Source organism: Zosterops lateralis (assembly GCF_965231275.1).
Source record: "Zosterops lateralis genome assembly, chromosome: 24".
NCBI classification, from domain to species: domain Eukaryota; kingdom Metazoa; phylum Chordata; class Aves; order Passeriformes; family Zosteropidae; genus Zosterops; species Zosterops lateralis.
This window is the reverse complement of record NC_139784.1, coordinates 885,991-902,404: the sequence shown is the minus strand read 5'-3', so window position 1 is coordinate 902,404 and position 16,414 is coordinate 885,991. Positions and strand designations below refer to the sequence as shown.

The following is a 16,414-nucleotide window of genomic DNA, read 5'->3' as shown; positions in this document are numbered from 1 at the left end:
TGGGATGGGAGAGGTGGGACCTACCAGTGCCCCACTGCTGAGGAGGATCATGAAGACGATGAAGGTCTCAAACCAATCGTGCTCCACGATGCGGAAGCAGGTTTTCCTGAGGTTCCACCAAATCCTCCCCTTCTCACTGGTGATGTCCACATAGAGGCAGGGGAATCTCTTCACACAGCCTGGGGACACAGGGCTGGGGGTCATTCCTGGCCAGGCTGTTCCCACTATTCTCAGTTTTATTGGCATTTTAAACCCTCCCTGGTGGAAGGTGGACCAGGATCCTGCTGGGCTTAGGTGGGGTGCACGAGGGGCGCTCCATGGAGATCATCTCTGTGGTGGTACAGGAGGATTTGGAGTTGGGGCTGAGCTCAGGGAGCCTGGAGGTCCCTTTGCTGCAAGAACTGCTTGGCAGGGGTCCTTCCACTCCCATTTTCCCCTCTCCATACCCATCTCCCCCTGTCCACAGGGTTTCCAGCCCTGCTCTGTCCCTCACCTTCAGTGAAACACTCCTCGGGCTCATTGCTCTCCTCAGCCACTTCTGCCACCTCCTCCTCCTCGGGTGCGGGGGGTTTGTAATCCACTGTGCTGCACACGGATGAGGCGTTGTCACTGGACAGGGGGTTCTGCAGAGGGACAGGAATTCAGGCCAGGCTTGAGACTTTGGCTGCCTCCAGCCATGCTTCTCCTGCCCCACAGAGCCCAGGCAGGACCAGATGGGTGGTGGGACCCTGTTGTTTGGAGGATGCTCTGAGTCCCTCCCTCCTCCTATGGACACACAGCCCAGAATCTGTTGATTCATCCAGAGCTTCAAACCTTGGAGGATTGTTGGTACCTGAGCTTTGCTTTTCATCCATGTTCAGAGAAACAAAAAGTCCCCTGATGCCAGCCTTCCTCCCAGCACAGCAGCTCCATCTCCCATCGCCTGTGCCACCACCTCAGGCTGATTTTCTTGCCTCTTCCATATGTCCCCATCAAAAAATTGCTCTGCCAACCCCCCCTTTGGTGCAGAAACCCAAGCAGCCTCTCCTCTCTCCTCCCTCTGGGTCAGCTCATGCTGAAGGGCCCTCAGCCTGAGGTCCACCCAAGTTCAAAACCTTCATCCCAAATACCTCTCTCCAGCTCCATCCTGCTCCACAGCTCAGCTTGGCTGCCTTCCCAGACACCACTCAGCAAGGCCAGAGGAGCTGATTGCAAGAAAAAACCTTGGCAAGTCCCTGGGACTCTTTTTTCCTCCCTTTATTTTATTTTATTTTATTTTATTTTATTTTATTTTATTTTATTTTATTTTTTTCATTTTTTTTTTCCTGAGAAACCCTCGTGCAACACTTGAGGAATAAGCAGATCACCAGCCCTGCCTGTCTCAGCAGGAACCAGAGGATACAGGATGGGTATTTCCAGCACAGAAAGGTGTTGGCTTACATGGGAAAGAGATAATCCTCCCCTCAGGCTGTTTCTGCTTTTGGTAATCCATAAAGGAGCTGCTCCATCCTCCAAAGATCAGGGAAAAGCCTCTGGGGTAAACTGAGGCACTGTCACTGCCCACAGCTTCAGGGGCCACAGCCACATCTCTGTGAGATGTTGCTGTGGGAGACCTTTGGGAACATGCAGGAGGGGACACAGCAGCAGAGGTGGCACCAGCTCTCAGGTAGTGGCTTTCAAGGACCACTGGGACCACTCTCAGTTGAGGCTTGGGGGAGGGACAAGAGGGGCAGGGGGATTAGAGAGTCTCAGCATGGAGCCAGGCAAGCTGTGACCCCAGGGAAGGACACACAGGAGCCATCTGCCTCCAGGACAACCTTACAAAGGGTGAAGGTGTGGACAAACCAGTGCAACTGCCCTGGAGATGTGGGGGAAGGTCCAAAAGGCCCTTGAATGGCTCACGGAACCCAGGGAGTTCTGTGAGTGGAGATCAGGGCAGGTTCTCCTGGGTGGGGACAAGGATAAAACCCATTCCTGGGGGCTCCTGAGCCCTCCCACACCTGGAACCAACAGGTTGGGAGGGGAATTTCCGTCACAGACCTGGCACAGCATCTCCAGCCTGGCTGGGGCTTTCCCATCCTTGGTGCTGCACACCCTGACTCAGCCCATGACCCCACAATCCACAGACTGAGAATCACAGAATTGTTCAGGCTGGAAAAGTCTGCCAAGACCACTGAGTCCAGCAGGGCCAAGGCCACCACTGACCCCTGTCCTCAAGTGCCACATCCACAGGCCTTTTAAACACCTCCACCACCTGCCCTGGGCAGCTGTGCCAGGGATGGGCAACCCTTTTAGTGAAGAAATTTTCTTTAATCTCCAATTCAAACCGCCCCTGGCCCAGCCTGAGGCCGTTTCCTCTCCTCCTGTCCCTGTTCCCTGGGAGCAGAGCTCGACCCCCCCCCGGCTGTCCCCTCCTGTCAGGGAGTTGTGCAGAGCCACAAGGTCCCCCCTGAGCCTCCTTTTCTCCAGGCTCAGCCCCTTTCCCAGCTCCCTCAGCTCCATTGACAGCCCCCCTGTGCTGCACCACAGCCTGGAGCACCTCAGGACACATCACCCTGCCCAGCAGGATAGGATCTCCATGGAAAAAGCCCCTGGAAGAGCCCTGAGCCCCTGCACTGATTCTGCAGAGCCACAGAACAGGCTGGCACCTCCTCACTGCTTTGACCTGCAAAAAGAGATCAGCCACAAAACGCAACATCGCAGCTGCGATGATCCTGCCGCTGTCATTTCCCCAAAAAAGAGCTTTTCCTTGGAAACAGGCTGCTCTGGAAGTGGAAAGGATTTATCAGCGTTGTCTGAGCTACCCGTGTGGAGAAGCCCCCGCGGTTTGGGATGGTCGCGGTGGGAGGAGTGTCCCCGGAGCGGGTGCTGTACGGGGCTCTGGCTCCATCTGGAGCTCATCCCTGGCTGTGAACACTCTCGGCTGGCACCAACCCCCGGGAACAGCGCAGGGCTCCCACCAATTAGCACCTGATTGCTAATTGTTATTTCACCTTGTATATACAGGCTGGGAGAGCAGAAGGTGCTCAGCCTGGAGAAAAGAAGGGTCTGGGAGAGCTTAGAGCCTCTTCCAGGCCCCAAAGGGGGTCCAGGAGAGCTGGAGAGAGACTGGGGACAAGGGATGGAGGAACAGGACACAGGGAATGGCTTCCCACTGCACAGGGCAGGGCTGGATAGGATATTGGGAAGGAATTGTTCCCTGGGAGGGTGGGGAGGCCCTGGCACAGGGTGCCCAGAGCAGCTGTGGCTGCCCCTGGATCCCTGGGAGTGTCCAAGGCCAGGCTGGACAGGGCTTGGAGCAGCCTGGGATAGTGGAAGGTGTCCCTGCCATGGCAGAGGATGGTCTTTGAGGCTCTTACCAACCCAAATAATTTGTGATTCCATGATAAATTGCAGCCCATCATTCCCCCTGCCTGGGCAGGGCTTGTTTTTAATGCACCCCCTTGCCTCCCACCTAGGTCAGCTTTGACTGAATTTAGGCACTGAACCCAGCAGCCCTGATGGGCTGAGCTCTTATTTACTGGTTGAGAGATGCCCTTTGCCCACTGCACAAGCAGCCAGGGATGGCTCAGAGTTTTCCCATGCAGTGTTTGGAGTGGGTGCCATCAGCTGAACACACCCTAAAGCCCAGAGCTGTGCCAGGATGGGTCTGACAACTGCACACCAAGGATTTCCCATTTGCTGGGATGCACTTTGTGGTGACAGGGAGCTTAGGTCCATGAGCACCCCATGTGTCCTCTCCCACCGTGGCCAGGCTGGCATTGGCATCACCTCTGCAGTGCACCCAGTGTTCTGGGCACTGCGGCTGTGGGACTGGGGTTGTGGTAGGAAAAATTTTGGGGGAAATACCAACTCTCAGCCTTCCTGGTGTCAACACTGAGGGAACTGAGAGCAGCCACCCCCTGACCCATTCCCTTGACCGAAGTGCTTGACGCAAGTTTGTCTCCTCTGTAGGGCTTGGCAGTGACCACCTTTCCTCCTGTCCTCCTCCTGCACCCCAAATGCTGAATGAAGCCCCGCTATTGTCCCAGATAACACTAAATAATCAGGATTGTCCTCTCTCCTTGCCCCACGTTCTGCCAAGCTGGGTCCCTGTCACCATGCTGAGCTGTCAGGAGCCTGCAGATAGGAGGGAGCTCTGCAGTTTTGGGAGCCCTGCTTCTTTTTTCAGCCTTTCCCGGGGCTCCCTGTGCAGTCCTCAGCCAGGTGTTCAGCAGCACCAGATGCCTCCTGGACCTGGCAGAGCTGATTGGGATGGAGCTTTCCAAGTTCCCTCAGCTCCTGGGCACACATTTGCCATCCAGTCATGAGAAATCCCTGCTCAGAGCTGTCCTATTGTCCAAACAAACCCCCTTCCCAGGCTGATGCACCTGCTCCTGTCCCTCTCAGCACCTCCAGCTGCCCCCTGTGTCCCCAGGACCTTGGAGGGAGCAGTAATTTCCCACCACACCATCATCCTTTTGTGTCTACTTGGGTCTTCCCAAGTTTTTTGTCCCCCTGCCACCCCTCCAGTGGACCCCAGCAGTCCCCTGGAGACTGGACTCAGCTGTCTCAGCTTTGGATCCCACATCCCTGGCTTCATGTTCACCCCTGCTAAGCTCCTCCATCTGGTTCAGGCCCCCCCAGGACGATGCTTTCCGAGGCATTAGCAGTGGATCCAATGATAGTGCCATCAGCAGATTTCCTGGCATCGGATTCCTCTGGAACAGCTTTAACCCCAAACTGAGCGCTCTGACCCTTGCACTGCCCCTGTGGTGCTGTGGGGCCCTTGCATCAGCAATTGCATCAGCAATAACCCTACGGTCTGACCCAAATCAGCCAAAGCCCTCCTTGGACCCTCCCCTACCACTCCAGCTTATGCTGGGAAATGCCAGCTTGGAAAATGCCAAGTTTGGCTCATGCCATGCCCTGTGAGAAAGCCTAAAGTGACCCAAACCAACATCATTCTTTGGGCAGCACAGCAAGCATGGGCCAGTCCCAGTTTTGGGGTGAAACCTTCCCTTCCACCCGCCTTGCTGACCTTGGTGGTGTCCTCAGTGTCAGACTGGGTGCTGGTCTCCTCGTAGAGGTCAGACTCCTCAGAGGCAATGGGGACCTGCACTGTCAGATTGGGGTTGTTGATGAAATTCATGTGGTCCAGCTCATCCATGAAAATGTGCTCCTTGCCTGTGATGCCATCCAGGTACCCTGACTTGGGCTCCAGGGCCAAGTCCACGTGGTTGAGCACAGAGTTGTCCCTTTTACTAGGGTCTTGCTCTTCCTCTGGTGCCACCTTCTTGCCCTTCCAGAGGCGGCGCAGCAGCCCGAGGAGCGCGGCCTTGGCGAAGGCGATGCCGCGGGTGATGCGGCCAATGGCGATCTGCAGGTTGTTCATCTCCCCATCGTCGTCTGACGCCGCCAGGCTGTCAGCGCTGAAGGAGCTCAGCAGTAGAGCCAGGAACAGGTTTAGCACCTGGAGGGACAAAGCAAACACCAGCCCTGAGGTCCAGCAGGTCCTGAGCCTCAGGATTTCCCTCTGGAGCTGCAGGGATCCCTCATGGCTGTAGAGAAACCCCTTCATGGAGCATCTCATGGGCTCTGCCCTGCCCTCACCAGCTCTGGGGACTGCAGAGAGACCAGTCCCAGTTCCTGGAGGACATGGACATGCTCCTCCTCAAACCCCCTGGGCTCTGATGCCTTCAACCTCACCCTGGGCTCCCACAGTCCTGGAGATCTCTCTGCAAGGAATGCCAGTCATGGTTTCAACTCCTCTCAAGCTCCGCTGTGGATCCATGAGTGCCCCTTCCCTTGGTCTCTTGGAGCTCCAGGAATCCCATGGGGGACTCCCCAAGCCTCTGGTGCTTCTCCCCACCACCCTCAGGGATGCAACTCAGTTCTTGAGGCTGCCCCATCACTTGAAGTGTCCAGGGCCAGGTTGGGCAGGGCTTGGAGCAATCTGGGATAGTGGAAGGTGTCCCTGACCACAGCAGGGGATGGGGCTGAGTGCTCTTTAATGTCCCTTCCAACCCAAACCACTCTGGGATTCCATGATCTGTGATTATGTGTCTTCTCTCCCCAGAGTGAAACCTCCTGCTTGTCCTCTCAGCTGCAGCTCTTCCTCTCCTGGCTCTCTTGGCCCAGCAACCTCCCGAGGGTCTCCTACACCCTGGAGCCATGGAGGAACCCCAGCTGTGACCCCATCCCTGTGTCCCAGACACTCCTCTGCCCCATCAAAGCAAAGTTTCACCTCAGCACGAGCCAATAAATGCTCTCTGTAACTCCAAGCATGGGCTCGTGTGCTTCCCCTTCTACTTCACCATCCCAAAACGTTGACTGGACCCCACCACGGCCTCTCCTGGCACAGCTGGGGTTGCTGCCTGCCAGAAACCTGGAGCGGCTTGGGAACAGAGGAGTGGGACAGGCACCCCCGTGGAGCGGAGCAGGGACAGACCCAGCCCACAGCTGTCGGTGTTTGTGCCGTGCCGTGCGGTGCCAGCAGCGCATCTGAGACGGGAATTAGCTGCTATCCAAGGACACTGCTGTTTTCACATGGCTCATGCCATGTGCCTTAAACCACGTCTTTAAATAAATCCCCACGGGCCCAGCAGTGAATGCCCCCGTTAAGTACCAGTTACAGTTAATGGGTGCCGCTGGCTCTGTCTTTGTTGGACAGGACTCCGTTACCTTGTCACCTGACCGACTTCCTCCCTTTTCCCTGAATAACCCCAAAGGAAATGCTCAAAGTGTCATTAGGAGCAAAGGACGGGTCACCTTCTTCCTGCGCAGGGGAAGCGCGGAGAAACACACACCTCCTTGCACCGGGATACTTGGGAGCCTCTGGGACGGGCTCCAGGATTCGGAAATACCTGAGGCACGGCCACGAGAGCCTGGCAGAGGAGGAGGGCACAGAGGGCTCTGGCCGTGTTTGTGCTCCGTGTTTCTCTGCTGGGCTGGAAATGGAGCCCGTGCAGAAGTTGCAGAGCTGCCCCAAGGGCTGGGGTGCAGCTCAGGGAGGGGACACCCCCACCTCTGGGATGGGAAGACCCCCGCCTCTGGGATGGGGACACTCCCACCTCTGGGAGGGCTGTCACTGACCACAGCACGTGAAATTGTGCTGCTCCCGTGTCTTCTCCAGAGCAGTCTCCTGGAGAGGAGGGTAGACTGTGCTACTCCAAAAGTGAGCTCCAGTAGAGGGAAACTTTCCAGAGCCTCTTTTAGGGCCCTCTTTTGGGAGGGCTCTGCAGGGAGCCCCAGCTGTGATTCCCATCTGTAATTCTGTGAGTCCAAACTCCTGCACTCCCTGCGGATGGTTCTGGAGAGGCTCCTGCTCCTTACAGGTGCCCTTGTGGGTGATTTTCAGCCTGACCCAGCCTTACGGTCCCCTGGAAAGGTGACATCACAAACTTAGGCTGACTGGTGGGGGATGGGCAGTCCGGGGGGACACGAGGCTGCTCCCCTAGTTTGCCCAGCACAGGCCTGGGGCAAGGTCTGCAGCCAGGGGCTCTCCCTTCAGAGCCCCAAATTCCTGGCATGAGCCAGGGAAGACAAGAGAAACCCAAATCTCAAATTTCTGCCCTCAAAGTGGAGCACTCCAAGCTGACCCGAGCCAGGGGCTGCTCTGGGTTTCTCCCCGGGCTCCTTTCAGAGCCTCCCTGGGGACAGGGGTCAGCAGCTCCCGGGGGCAGATAGTTTTTCAAAGCAAATTCCAAAGGGATTACACCATCCCGGCAAGTAATAGGAGCGAGTCGATGCTTCCCTCCCCTACCCTGCTTCTCAAGAAGGGAGAGCAGGGCCCACGCAGGCTGCAAAACAAGCTCCAGAGCTGCCAGTGCTGGGGTTACCAAGTTTAGAAAGGATTTCACCCTCGCCTGGAACTCTCAAACCTGTAGCTCAGGCAGCACAGGCAGCCGGGGGAGTGGGGAGGGGAGGGGCAGGATGGGGTGAGGGGAGCAGGGGGTCCCACAGACACAGGGAAGGAAGTTGGCCATCACCAGATGCCACCTGGAGCACAGTGAGGACAGGGGAGGTTGGGGATCTGCAGGAGCCTTGCGGGGTGCGGGGGGGTGGGGAGGGGGGGGCTGCTGCCTAAAGCACCTGGAGCAAAGGGTGGGATGGATAAATGGATGGATGGATGGATGGATGGATGGATGGATGGATGGATGGATGGATGGATGGAGCTCTGCCTCATCAGGAGAGTGGGAAATAGGGCAGGAAAGCTGGAAAAGCCAAGTGGAGGATACAGGGCAGCTTGAAGCTGAGCTGTGTTTGAACCCTGTGCTTTATGAAGCCCATTTGTGTTTTCCATGCCTCAGTTTCCCCCCAGTTCCTGATATGGTTTCAGCTGGAAGTCCCTCAGGAATCAGTTCTCTCTGTTTCACACAGAGCTGACACAGCCCATCCCAAGGGCCTGGGAGGGAGGAGAATCCCTGTGCTCCCTGCAGCTCCAACCAGACCCTGCCCATGGCACAGCCCCATGGAAGGGCTGAGCTGGACAGAGGTGTCCCCACCCCACGACCCCCTCTGTCTCTGCCCCTAGCCAGGGTCCCCCCAGCCCCCAGCCTCACCACGAGGTTCCCAATGACCATGACCATCATGAAGACGATGAGGCACATGGTCTGGCCGGCCACCTCCATGCAGTCCCACATGGTCTCGATCCACTCCCCGCAGAGGATGCGGAAGACGATGAGGAAGGAGTGAAAGAAGTCGTTCATGTGCCAGCGGGGCAGGGTGCAGTCCACAGAGATCTTGCACACGCACTCGATGTAGCTCTTGCCAAAGAGCTGCATCCCCACCACGGCGAAGATGAAGACGATGATGGCCAGAACCAGCGTCAGGTTGCCCAGGGCGCCCACGGAGTTGCCGATGATCTTGATGAGCATGTTGAGGGTGGGCCAGGACTTGGCCAGCTTGAAAACCCTGAGCTGTGGGGGGCAAGAAGAGAAGGGTGGAGGTGTCATTGCCACAAGGTGCCAGCAAGGCTGTGGCACTGCCATTTGACCCTGCCAGGGCCGTTTGATCACGGCAGGATGGGTTAAACCCCCAACTGCTCTGACTCCGACTTCCCTGAATATTTAATTTGACTCAGTCTTTTCTTTAATAGGGTCCAAGTTGGTCCCTCCCAGGCTGAGCCTCCACCATGAAGGAGGCTGAGCAAGTCACTCCCAGGATGTCCAGGTGTCCCCTGGCACGTACCAGGCGGAAGGAGCGGAGCACGGAGAGCCCCTGCACGTTGGCCAAGCCCAGCTCCACCAGGCTCAGAGTGACAATGAAGCTGTCGAAGATGTTCCAGCCCTGCTGGAAATACTCGTAGGGATCCAGAGCAATGAGCTTCAGGACCATCTCTGCTGTGAAGATCCCTGTGAAGACCTGTGGGAAGCAGCACCCTTGATCACTTGTTCATAAACTAGTGCTGAGCTGTAGAGTGGGGTGGGCAGCATCCCTCTTTTTAGGTGTATCCCCAAAGCATTTCACCCTGTTAGGGCCAGTCCCAGTTGGGAATGAGCTCCCCAGATGCTGCCCAGTGTGGCTGGTAAAGCCAGACTGGGAATACTGGTGACTGATTCCTCTGGAGGGACACAAAGGTGAGCGTTGGCAGCTGGAAATTAAAAATAAAATTTCCTTGGCAAAGAGACTCCTTTGGAATGACTGGGAAATCACAGATGTCCAGCACTGGAAATGGGCTGCTACTGGAACACCCTTGTCCCTCTCTGAGCCCTGTGACAGCTGAGCTGGATTTTACACAATGCTCCTTTCCTGGGACCACAACAGCACCTGCAGTATTGTGTCACTGCAGAGAGGGCTCAGCCAGGTGGCAATTGACATCTCTACTGCAATTCCATGGCACAGCACATGCAGAGGGCCTGGTGACAGATTTGCCCTGGCTGGGGATGGTGTTGGGACAGGTCTGTCTCTCACTGAGCAGGGAGGAACAGCAGGGAGACTGCTACTTCTGCATCCCCAAGGTCGTCCCCACATGTCCCTTGCTTGCCAGCCCACAAATGTTCCTGTCCTGCTCCTGCAGCTGCATCCCATGGGACTGTCCCCACGTGTCCTTTGCATGGCAGGCCACAAACATCCCTTGTCCTGCTCCAGTATCCCAGGAGATTGTCCCCACATGTCCCCAGCATGCCAGCCCACAAATGTCCCCTGTCCTCTTCCTGCTCCCCTATCCAGGAGATGATCCCCACGTGTCCCTTGCATGGCAGCCCACAAACATCTCCTGTCCTGCTCCTCCCGGCTGATCCCTGCCCTTGTCCTTTACTCCCTGCGGCGGGACAGGCAGCAGAGCTGCAGCTCCCGCCGCGGGCACAGGCAGGGGATTTGGGGGAGCCCTACCCCAGTGGGATCCCTCCGACCTGCTCCCGTCCCCACCTGGCCCTTCCCCAGCAGATCATTCCCCCGGGGGTGCACCCGCAGCCAGACTCCGCTCCTGGCTCGAAGGAAGGGCTGGAGCCACCTCAGCCCGGCCGTGCCTTGAGCACCGGCCCATTAATACCCTTGTATTTCCTGAATGAAACCAGAGCCAGTCCCGTCCGCCCGGGGCATCTGTCACTCCAGGGTTGCGCTTCCAGAGGCCCCGGCAGGTGCTGGAGCAGGGCAAAGCGCAGCAGAGGGGATGGGAACTCTCCCATTCTTTAGCGCATTTCCCACCGCTGCCAGGGGCCTCCCGGGCTTGTCCCACCAGCAGATCCACCCAGCTCAGAGCCATTTGTCACCTGCTCCAATCAGGAGCAGCCACTAAATGCACCTATAAAATCAGGACAGCTGAGATTTGCAATGATTCCACTGGGCAAATTCCTGATTATTATTAATTTTAATGCTGCATTGTTGCTTCCTGCTCAGTGGGGACCTGTTTGTTCCCACAATCTGGAATACCTTCTGCTCTGCCCCATGGCCACCTAAAGTTTCAAGGACATTGTGGTGTCACCCAGGGCTGGCAGCAGGGTTGTGGTGTAGAGGGTGGCTCAGGATGCACCAAGCCAGGCAGGGACTGCAGCAGGAGAGGAGCAGGGAATGCTGGATCCCAATTCCACATTGGTCTGGGCCATGCCACAGCCCAGCCCTGTGCAGGGGTGCTGTAGGCAGAGCCCTGCAGTGCTCTGTCAGCAGCTGGGATGTTTCACACAGCAGCAGAGGGAGATCTGCCCTCCAGGATGGGGCTGGGGCTGGATGGAGCTCCCTACCAGGTTCCCCACGCTCAGCACGTTCTCGAACTCATCCGTCATGGGGTAGTGCTCCATGGCCATGAAGAGAGTGTTGAGCACGATGCAGATGGTGATGCCCAGGTCCACGAAGGGGTCCATCACCACCAGCTTGACAAACTCCTTCAGCTTCACCCATGGAAGGCAGCAATTCCAGACCAGGAATGTGTGGGCGAATTTGTACCACCAGGGTGGGCATTTCTGGTGAGCTTCTTCCAGCTCTGAGGGTGGGAAAGGAAAAGTGTGGGATTATCTTGTCCTCACCTGGGTGGGCAAGTGCTGACTCTCAGGAGAAGTTCTCCTGAGATCCTGGGCCAGCTCTGGATGGTCTATGATTTTAAGTATCGTGGAATACCCTGAGCTGGAAGACATCCACAGGGATCATTGATCCAGCTCCTGGACAGACACCCCAACAATCCCACCCTGGGCATCCCTGGCAGCGCTGTCCAAACACTCCTGGAGTTCTGGCAGCCTCAGGCTGGGACCATTCCCTGGGGAGTCTGGGCATTGCCCAGCACCCTCTGGGGGAAGAACCTTCCCCTGACCTCCATCCCCACCCACTGGCACAGCTCCAGCTGTTCCCTTGTCCTGTCCTTGGTCACAAGGAGCAGAGATTGGAGCTGCCCCTTGGGAGATATGGGAGATATGACCATAGGGTCCTCTTCTCCAGCTGAACAAAATGACCTCAGCCACTCCTCATATGGCTCCTCCAGATGCTTCTTCATCTTCTTAGCCCTCCTTTGGACACTTTCTAAAAGCTTTAGATATTTTTTATATTGTGGCACCCAAAAAATATGGGAGCTAAAAGGAGGAGCCTTCCCATGCCCAGGCACAGAGATGATGCAGAACCTGACTCTTCAAACTGGAGAGAGATGGAAAGGCAGATAAGCCGGGGAATTGTAGATCCAATCCTGCTCCCAGCCCCTGGGCAGGATTTGAGGTGTCCTTGCCACCCTGAGATTGCCAGGACATCCAAGGAGACTGCTCTGTGTTGACCAGAGGGTTTTGTTCCTGTTCTTGGGGGGACAGGGGCATGAACTACTGAGTTCGTGGTGCTTTTTGCTGAAGCTGACACAGCAGCTCCTGGGAAGCTGCTCGGCAGTTCCCAGCTGGCTCTAGAGACTCCTCTAATCACCTGCAATCCCATTAATGTGTGTGAGATATTCGATTATTGCCTCCAGGCATCATCCCAGTGGGCTGGGATGAAAAGTCTGGCTTGAGCATCACTGACCCCGTACAGAGATCCCAGGGCTGGAGTCATCCCTTATGTGGGGCTGGGAATTTGGGACAGCCACTGTCACCGAGGCCCTCCAGCACTGACCAGGACCCTCACCCAACAGGACATACCTTCCACAGCATTGGAGATGACACTGATAGCACTTCCCACCCTCTTCTCCAGCCCTGGCCCATCTTGGTTGCCCACAGTGAGGTGGTTGAGGTCCGGCTTCTCCGACTCATAGGTGGGATTGAACTGGGAGGAGAGGAGGGAGGGATGCAGAGTTATTCCATGCTCTGAAAGACAGAGCAGGACAGAAAACAGAGAATGGTCTGGAGGGACCTCTGGGTGCAATGTGGGGACCCCAAAAAGGCTTGTAGGACCCAACCCAAAGCGAGGTGGGCACAAGGCTGTCCCCTCAGGAGTTTGGTCAGTGTGGGCACCCAGGGATGGCAGGGGCAGGGATGGCACCTACATCAACCACAGTGTTGGATCTCTGCAGGGTGATCTTGGGCACCACCTGCCCGTTGCAGTCCTTGGCCTTGTCCTGGTCACTGTTGAGGTCCGAGTCGTGCCCCTTGCCGGCCACGCTGCTGGGCAGGGAATCGCTGCTGGACGCGCGTTCCTGCAACTGCACAACCCCCCGTCACCCCTGTGTCCACAGCCATGGGACATCCCACGGTGCCTGAAGGCTCAAGGGGCTGGGAAAACTCCTGTCCCTGGAAGTGGTGGATGGATGAGGCTTGGAGGAACTTAGGGCAGTGGGAGGTGTCCCATGGCAGGGGTGAGACGGGATAAGCTTTCAGGTCCTTTCCAACCCAAGACATCCTGGGATTTCCAAGCCTTTCCCTTTCCCTTTCCCTTTCCCTTGCAGCCCCTGTACTCAGCTCTCCACAGCTGAATTAGATCTGTTCAGATTTGGTCAGGGAGAATAATTCCTGAGGACAAAACTGAGCAAATCTTCATTCTTCAAGCAGGAAACTTTACCCTTTGCAATGAGTTCTCATCCAAAATGGCAAAGAAGGAAAATCCTCAAGGCTCTTACTGAAATGTGACCTCCAGGATTTTTGCATTTGCACTGAATTTGAGAATATGTGGATCAAAATTTAATTTTTTCCCCCCAAAATGTTATATTATCACATTTCCATTGCATGAACAATTTTTTCCTTTTTTGTTGTTATTTTGGTTTGGTTTTTTGCTTTTGTCTTTTTCTTTCTAACAGTGCTATTACATTTGAAGTTCCAACCCTCCTGCAATGAGCATGGACACAAGGAAACATTCCAGGTTTCCTTGGCTCCCGGAGGACACCAGGACCTCTCTGGTGTGGTGCAGAGTGTCTCGAGCCCTTTGTTGTGTCTCCAAAGCCAAGGGTTTGCTGACACATTGAGCTGTGCTGCAGCTCCTCCAGGAGTCTTCCAGGAATGACTTCTTTGCGTCCTGGTGACACCGAGCTGGGGTCCTGCCAGGTTCCTGATGTGCTGCAGGAGATCCACTGAGGCTTTTTATGTCCCTCACCTCCTCCTCCCAAACAACACCTCACCCCTGTGCTGCTCCTCTCTGCTGCCTGCCAATGCACCCTGGGCTGGCATATGGATGTGGAAATCTGATATTTTCAGCCTTTTTTGTCTCCACCCATGATAGTACATCAGTTTTTCGATTCAGATGTGATGCCCAAAATAGTTACTCCATTTTTTCTTTACTTCCTATGGACCAAATGGAGTTTTACTTTGGATTTTACACTGTGCTTGTTGCTGCCTCCATTTCCTCTCCGTATTCCCAAGACCTCTCATTTTGGCCTCCACTCTTCCCACTCACCAGCCTTTCCTGCTCCTCTTGCTGCTTCTTCAGCTGCTCCATGAGCTGCTGGAATTCCTCCTCCTTCTGCTGCTCCTCCAGCATAGTGGCGTCATTCTGCTCAGCATAAGCCATGGCCACCACAGCCAGGATGAGGTTGATGAGGTAGAAGGAGCCCAGGAAGATGATCACCACGAAGAAGATCATGTAGGTTTTCCCTGCTGCTCTCAGTGTCTGTAGGAAGAGGTGGAAGGGACGTCACAATGTCACTTTGCTGATGTTCCCAAGAGAAGGTGCTGCCCTGGGACACCCTCCTGGTTGTGGTAGGAGGGAAATATTTTGTTCCTGTCTTCTCCAAGGGTTGGTCATTGCCCAGTGGACCTTCCTGCAGGCCCTGGAACTGGGTTGGGACTGGTGGGAGGCAGAGAGAAGCCTTGATTCCCAAGGTTCCCAAGGGCTGGGAGCAGTGGAGGTGGGATCAATATTCCATCACTGGTTTGCTTTGCTCAGCCCTCACCTTCTCAGGCCTCACCTTCAGGGCAACACGGTCCTTTTCTGACTCATGATCTGGGCAAACCTTTCCAGAGGACGGGGTAGCCGTAGGTGTAGGATCCCTTTTACCTGGTTGGCCTCTGGAGCTGGGGTCAGCTGGGGTTTTCTGGTGCCTCCCAAGAGGACAGCTCAATGAGGAGACAAGTGACATGGTTTCTCCTATTTATCCTGTCCCTCAGCTTGAGCTAGAGATGCTCTGGACAATCTGATAAATCCCTGATTTCCATAACAGAGATGACAGCACCCTGGGAAATACACTGCACTCCCATGTTAGGGAAACAGTAAATGGGACCATCCCCATCTCCACTGATCTCGCCTGGATCCACAGGAAAAGGACCCACAAGCTTCCAGTCAGTGACTTTTCACCTCAGAGGCAGCATGGAAACAAGAGGAACACTTGCACAGGGATGGAGGGGCAGTGCCTACCAGCTGGAAGAGGTTCTCCCAGTAGTCCTGGGTCATGAGGCGGAAGAGGGCCAGGAAGGCCCAGCTGAAGGTGTCGTAGCTGGTGTAGCCATAGTTGGGGTTCCTCCCGGCCTTCATGCACTCGTAGCCCTCAGGGCACTTCCTGCCAAGGGGGCAGCAGGGATGAGACCCTGGCACGGCCCCACAGCCAAACCCATCCCTGTGGAGAGGGGGTGCAGTGGGGGGGACACTCCCCTCAAGGGTGAGACAGGTGGGATGCCTGGACTGGCAGCATCTGCCCCTGTCTGATACCTGATACCTCCAAAACTGATCCAGGCAGGATGCTCAGACTGAGACCCCTCAAGATGATGCATTTGGGATACCTGAACTGATTCCACCTGAAGTTCATAAAGTTGTGATGCCCAGACTGATACCCTCAAGCTGATACCATTGGGATGCTCTGACTGATACCCCCTCAAGCTGATACCCTCATGATGCGGCAGCTGATTGATAGCCCCAAAGCTGATACAGTTGGGATGCCTGGATCAATACCTGCTCATGTTGATACTATTGGGATGATCCAGTTGATAACCTCAGGATGGTCCCCAGGCTGATCCATTGGGATTCCTGGACTGTTCCCTGGCAGAGCCACATTCCCAGCCCCAACCCTGTCCCATCCCAAGCATCAGGGATCCCACGAGCTGTGCCAGCTCCCTGTCCCCTCCCAGGGATCCAGAGGGAGGGGATCTCACTCACCCAGCATCACTGCTATTCCCGCAGAGCAGGGCGTCGAGGGCTCCCTCCAGGAAGTAGTAGTTGGCTTTGCATGTGGAAAAAGAGCAAGAAATATAAATAAATAAATAAGCACAAACATTGTTTTTCAAACTCGTGGGTGCAACTTGCTGTCAGGAAAATCCTTTGAATCCCAGGGGAATTTGCTGACTCCCAGTGTCAAGCATGTGGGTATCTACTCTCTGTTGACTTCGTTGTTTGTCTTGGCTCTGTCTCAGGGAGCTCCTGGGATTGTTTCATCAATCCAACCAGGTTCCTTCCAAGCCTGGAAAGCTCTCTGGATCTGGCAGGGCCAGGCCACCTGGCAAATGGGTTAACATGGGGCCAAAGGATCAGGGCTGGCCCATTTTCCTGGGAAATCAGGGCATTTGCAGGAAACATCAAGCATGGGGCACTGCAGGAGTCCCAGAAAGACCTGGGGAAACTGCTCCTGCTCCATGGCTACACCTTCTCCTGCTGCTCCCATTGCTAGTGGGGACACACCCATCCTGCTCAC

The 16,414-nt window shown here is 55.7% G+C and overlaps 1 protein-coding gene across 3 annotated transcripts in view; it reads right to left on the bottom strand.

Annotated features, from left to right (window-relative positions):
- The window catches only part of SCN4A (sodium voltage-gated channel alpha subunit 4), a 42,421-nt gene that overhangs the window by 10,261 nt on the left and 15,746 nt on the right, over positions 1 to 16,414 (bottom strand). For all 3 annotated transcript variants that reach the window (XM_083877342.1, XM_083877340.1, XM_083877341.1), the window contains 11 exons: positions 15,883 to 15,946; positions 15,148 to 15,289; positions 14,191 to 14,403; positions 12,851 to 13,006; positions 12,507 to 12,630; positions 11,142 to 11,380; positions 9,151 to 9,324; positions 8,523 to 8,879; positions 5,000 to 5,431; positions 494 to 623; positions 25 to 179 (listed from right to left, as the gene is read on the bottom strand). In XM_083877342.1, coding sequence (XP_083733468.1) covers positions 25 to 179; positions 494 to 623; positions 5,000 to 5,431; positions 8,523 to 8,879; positions 9,151 to 9,324; positions 11,142 to 11,380; positions 12,507 to 12,630; positions 12,851 to 13,006; positions 14,191 to 14,403; positions 15,148 to 15,289; positions 15,883 to 15,946 — 2,186 coding nt within the window. The remainder of the gene's footprint in view (positions 1 to 24; positions 180 to 493; positions 624 to 4,999; positions 5,432 to 8,522; positions 8,880 to 9,150; positions 9,325 to 11,141; positions 11,381 to 12,506; positions 12,631 to 12,850; positions 13,007 to 14,190; positions 14,404 to 15,147; positions 15,290 to 15,882; positions 15,947 to 16,414) is intronic.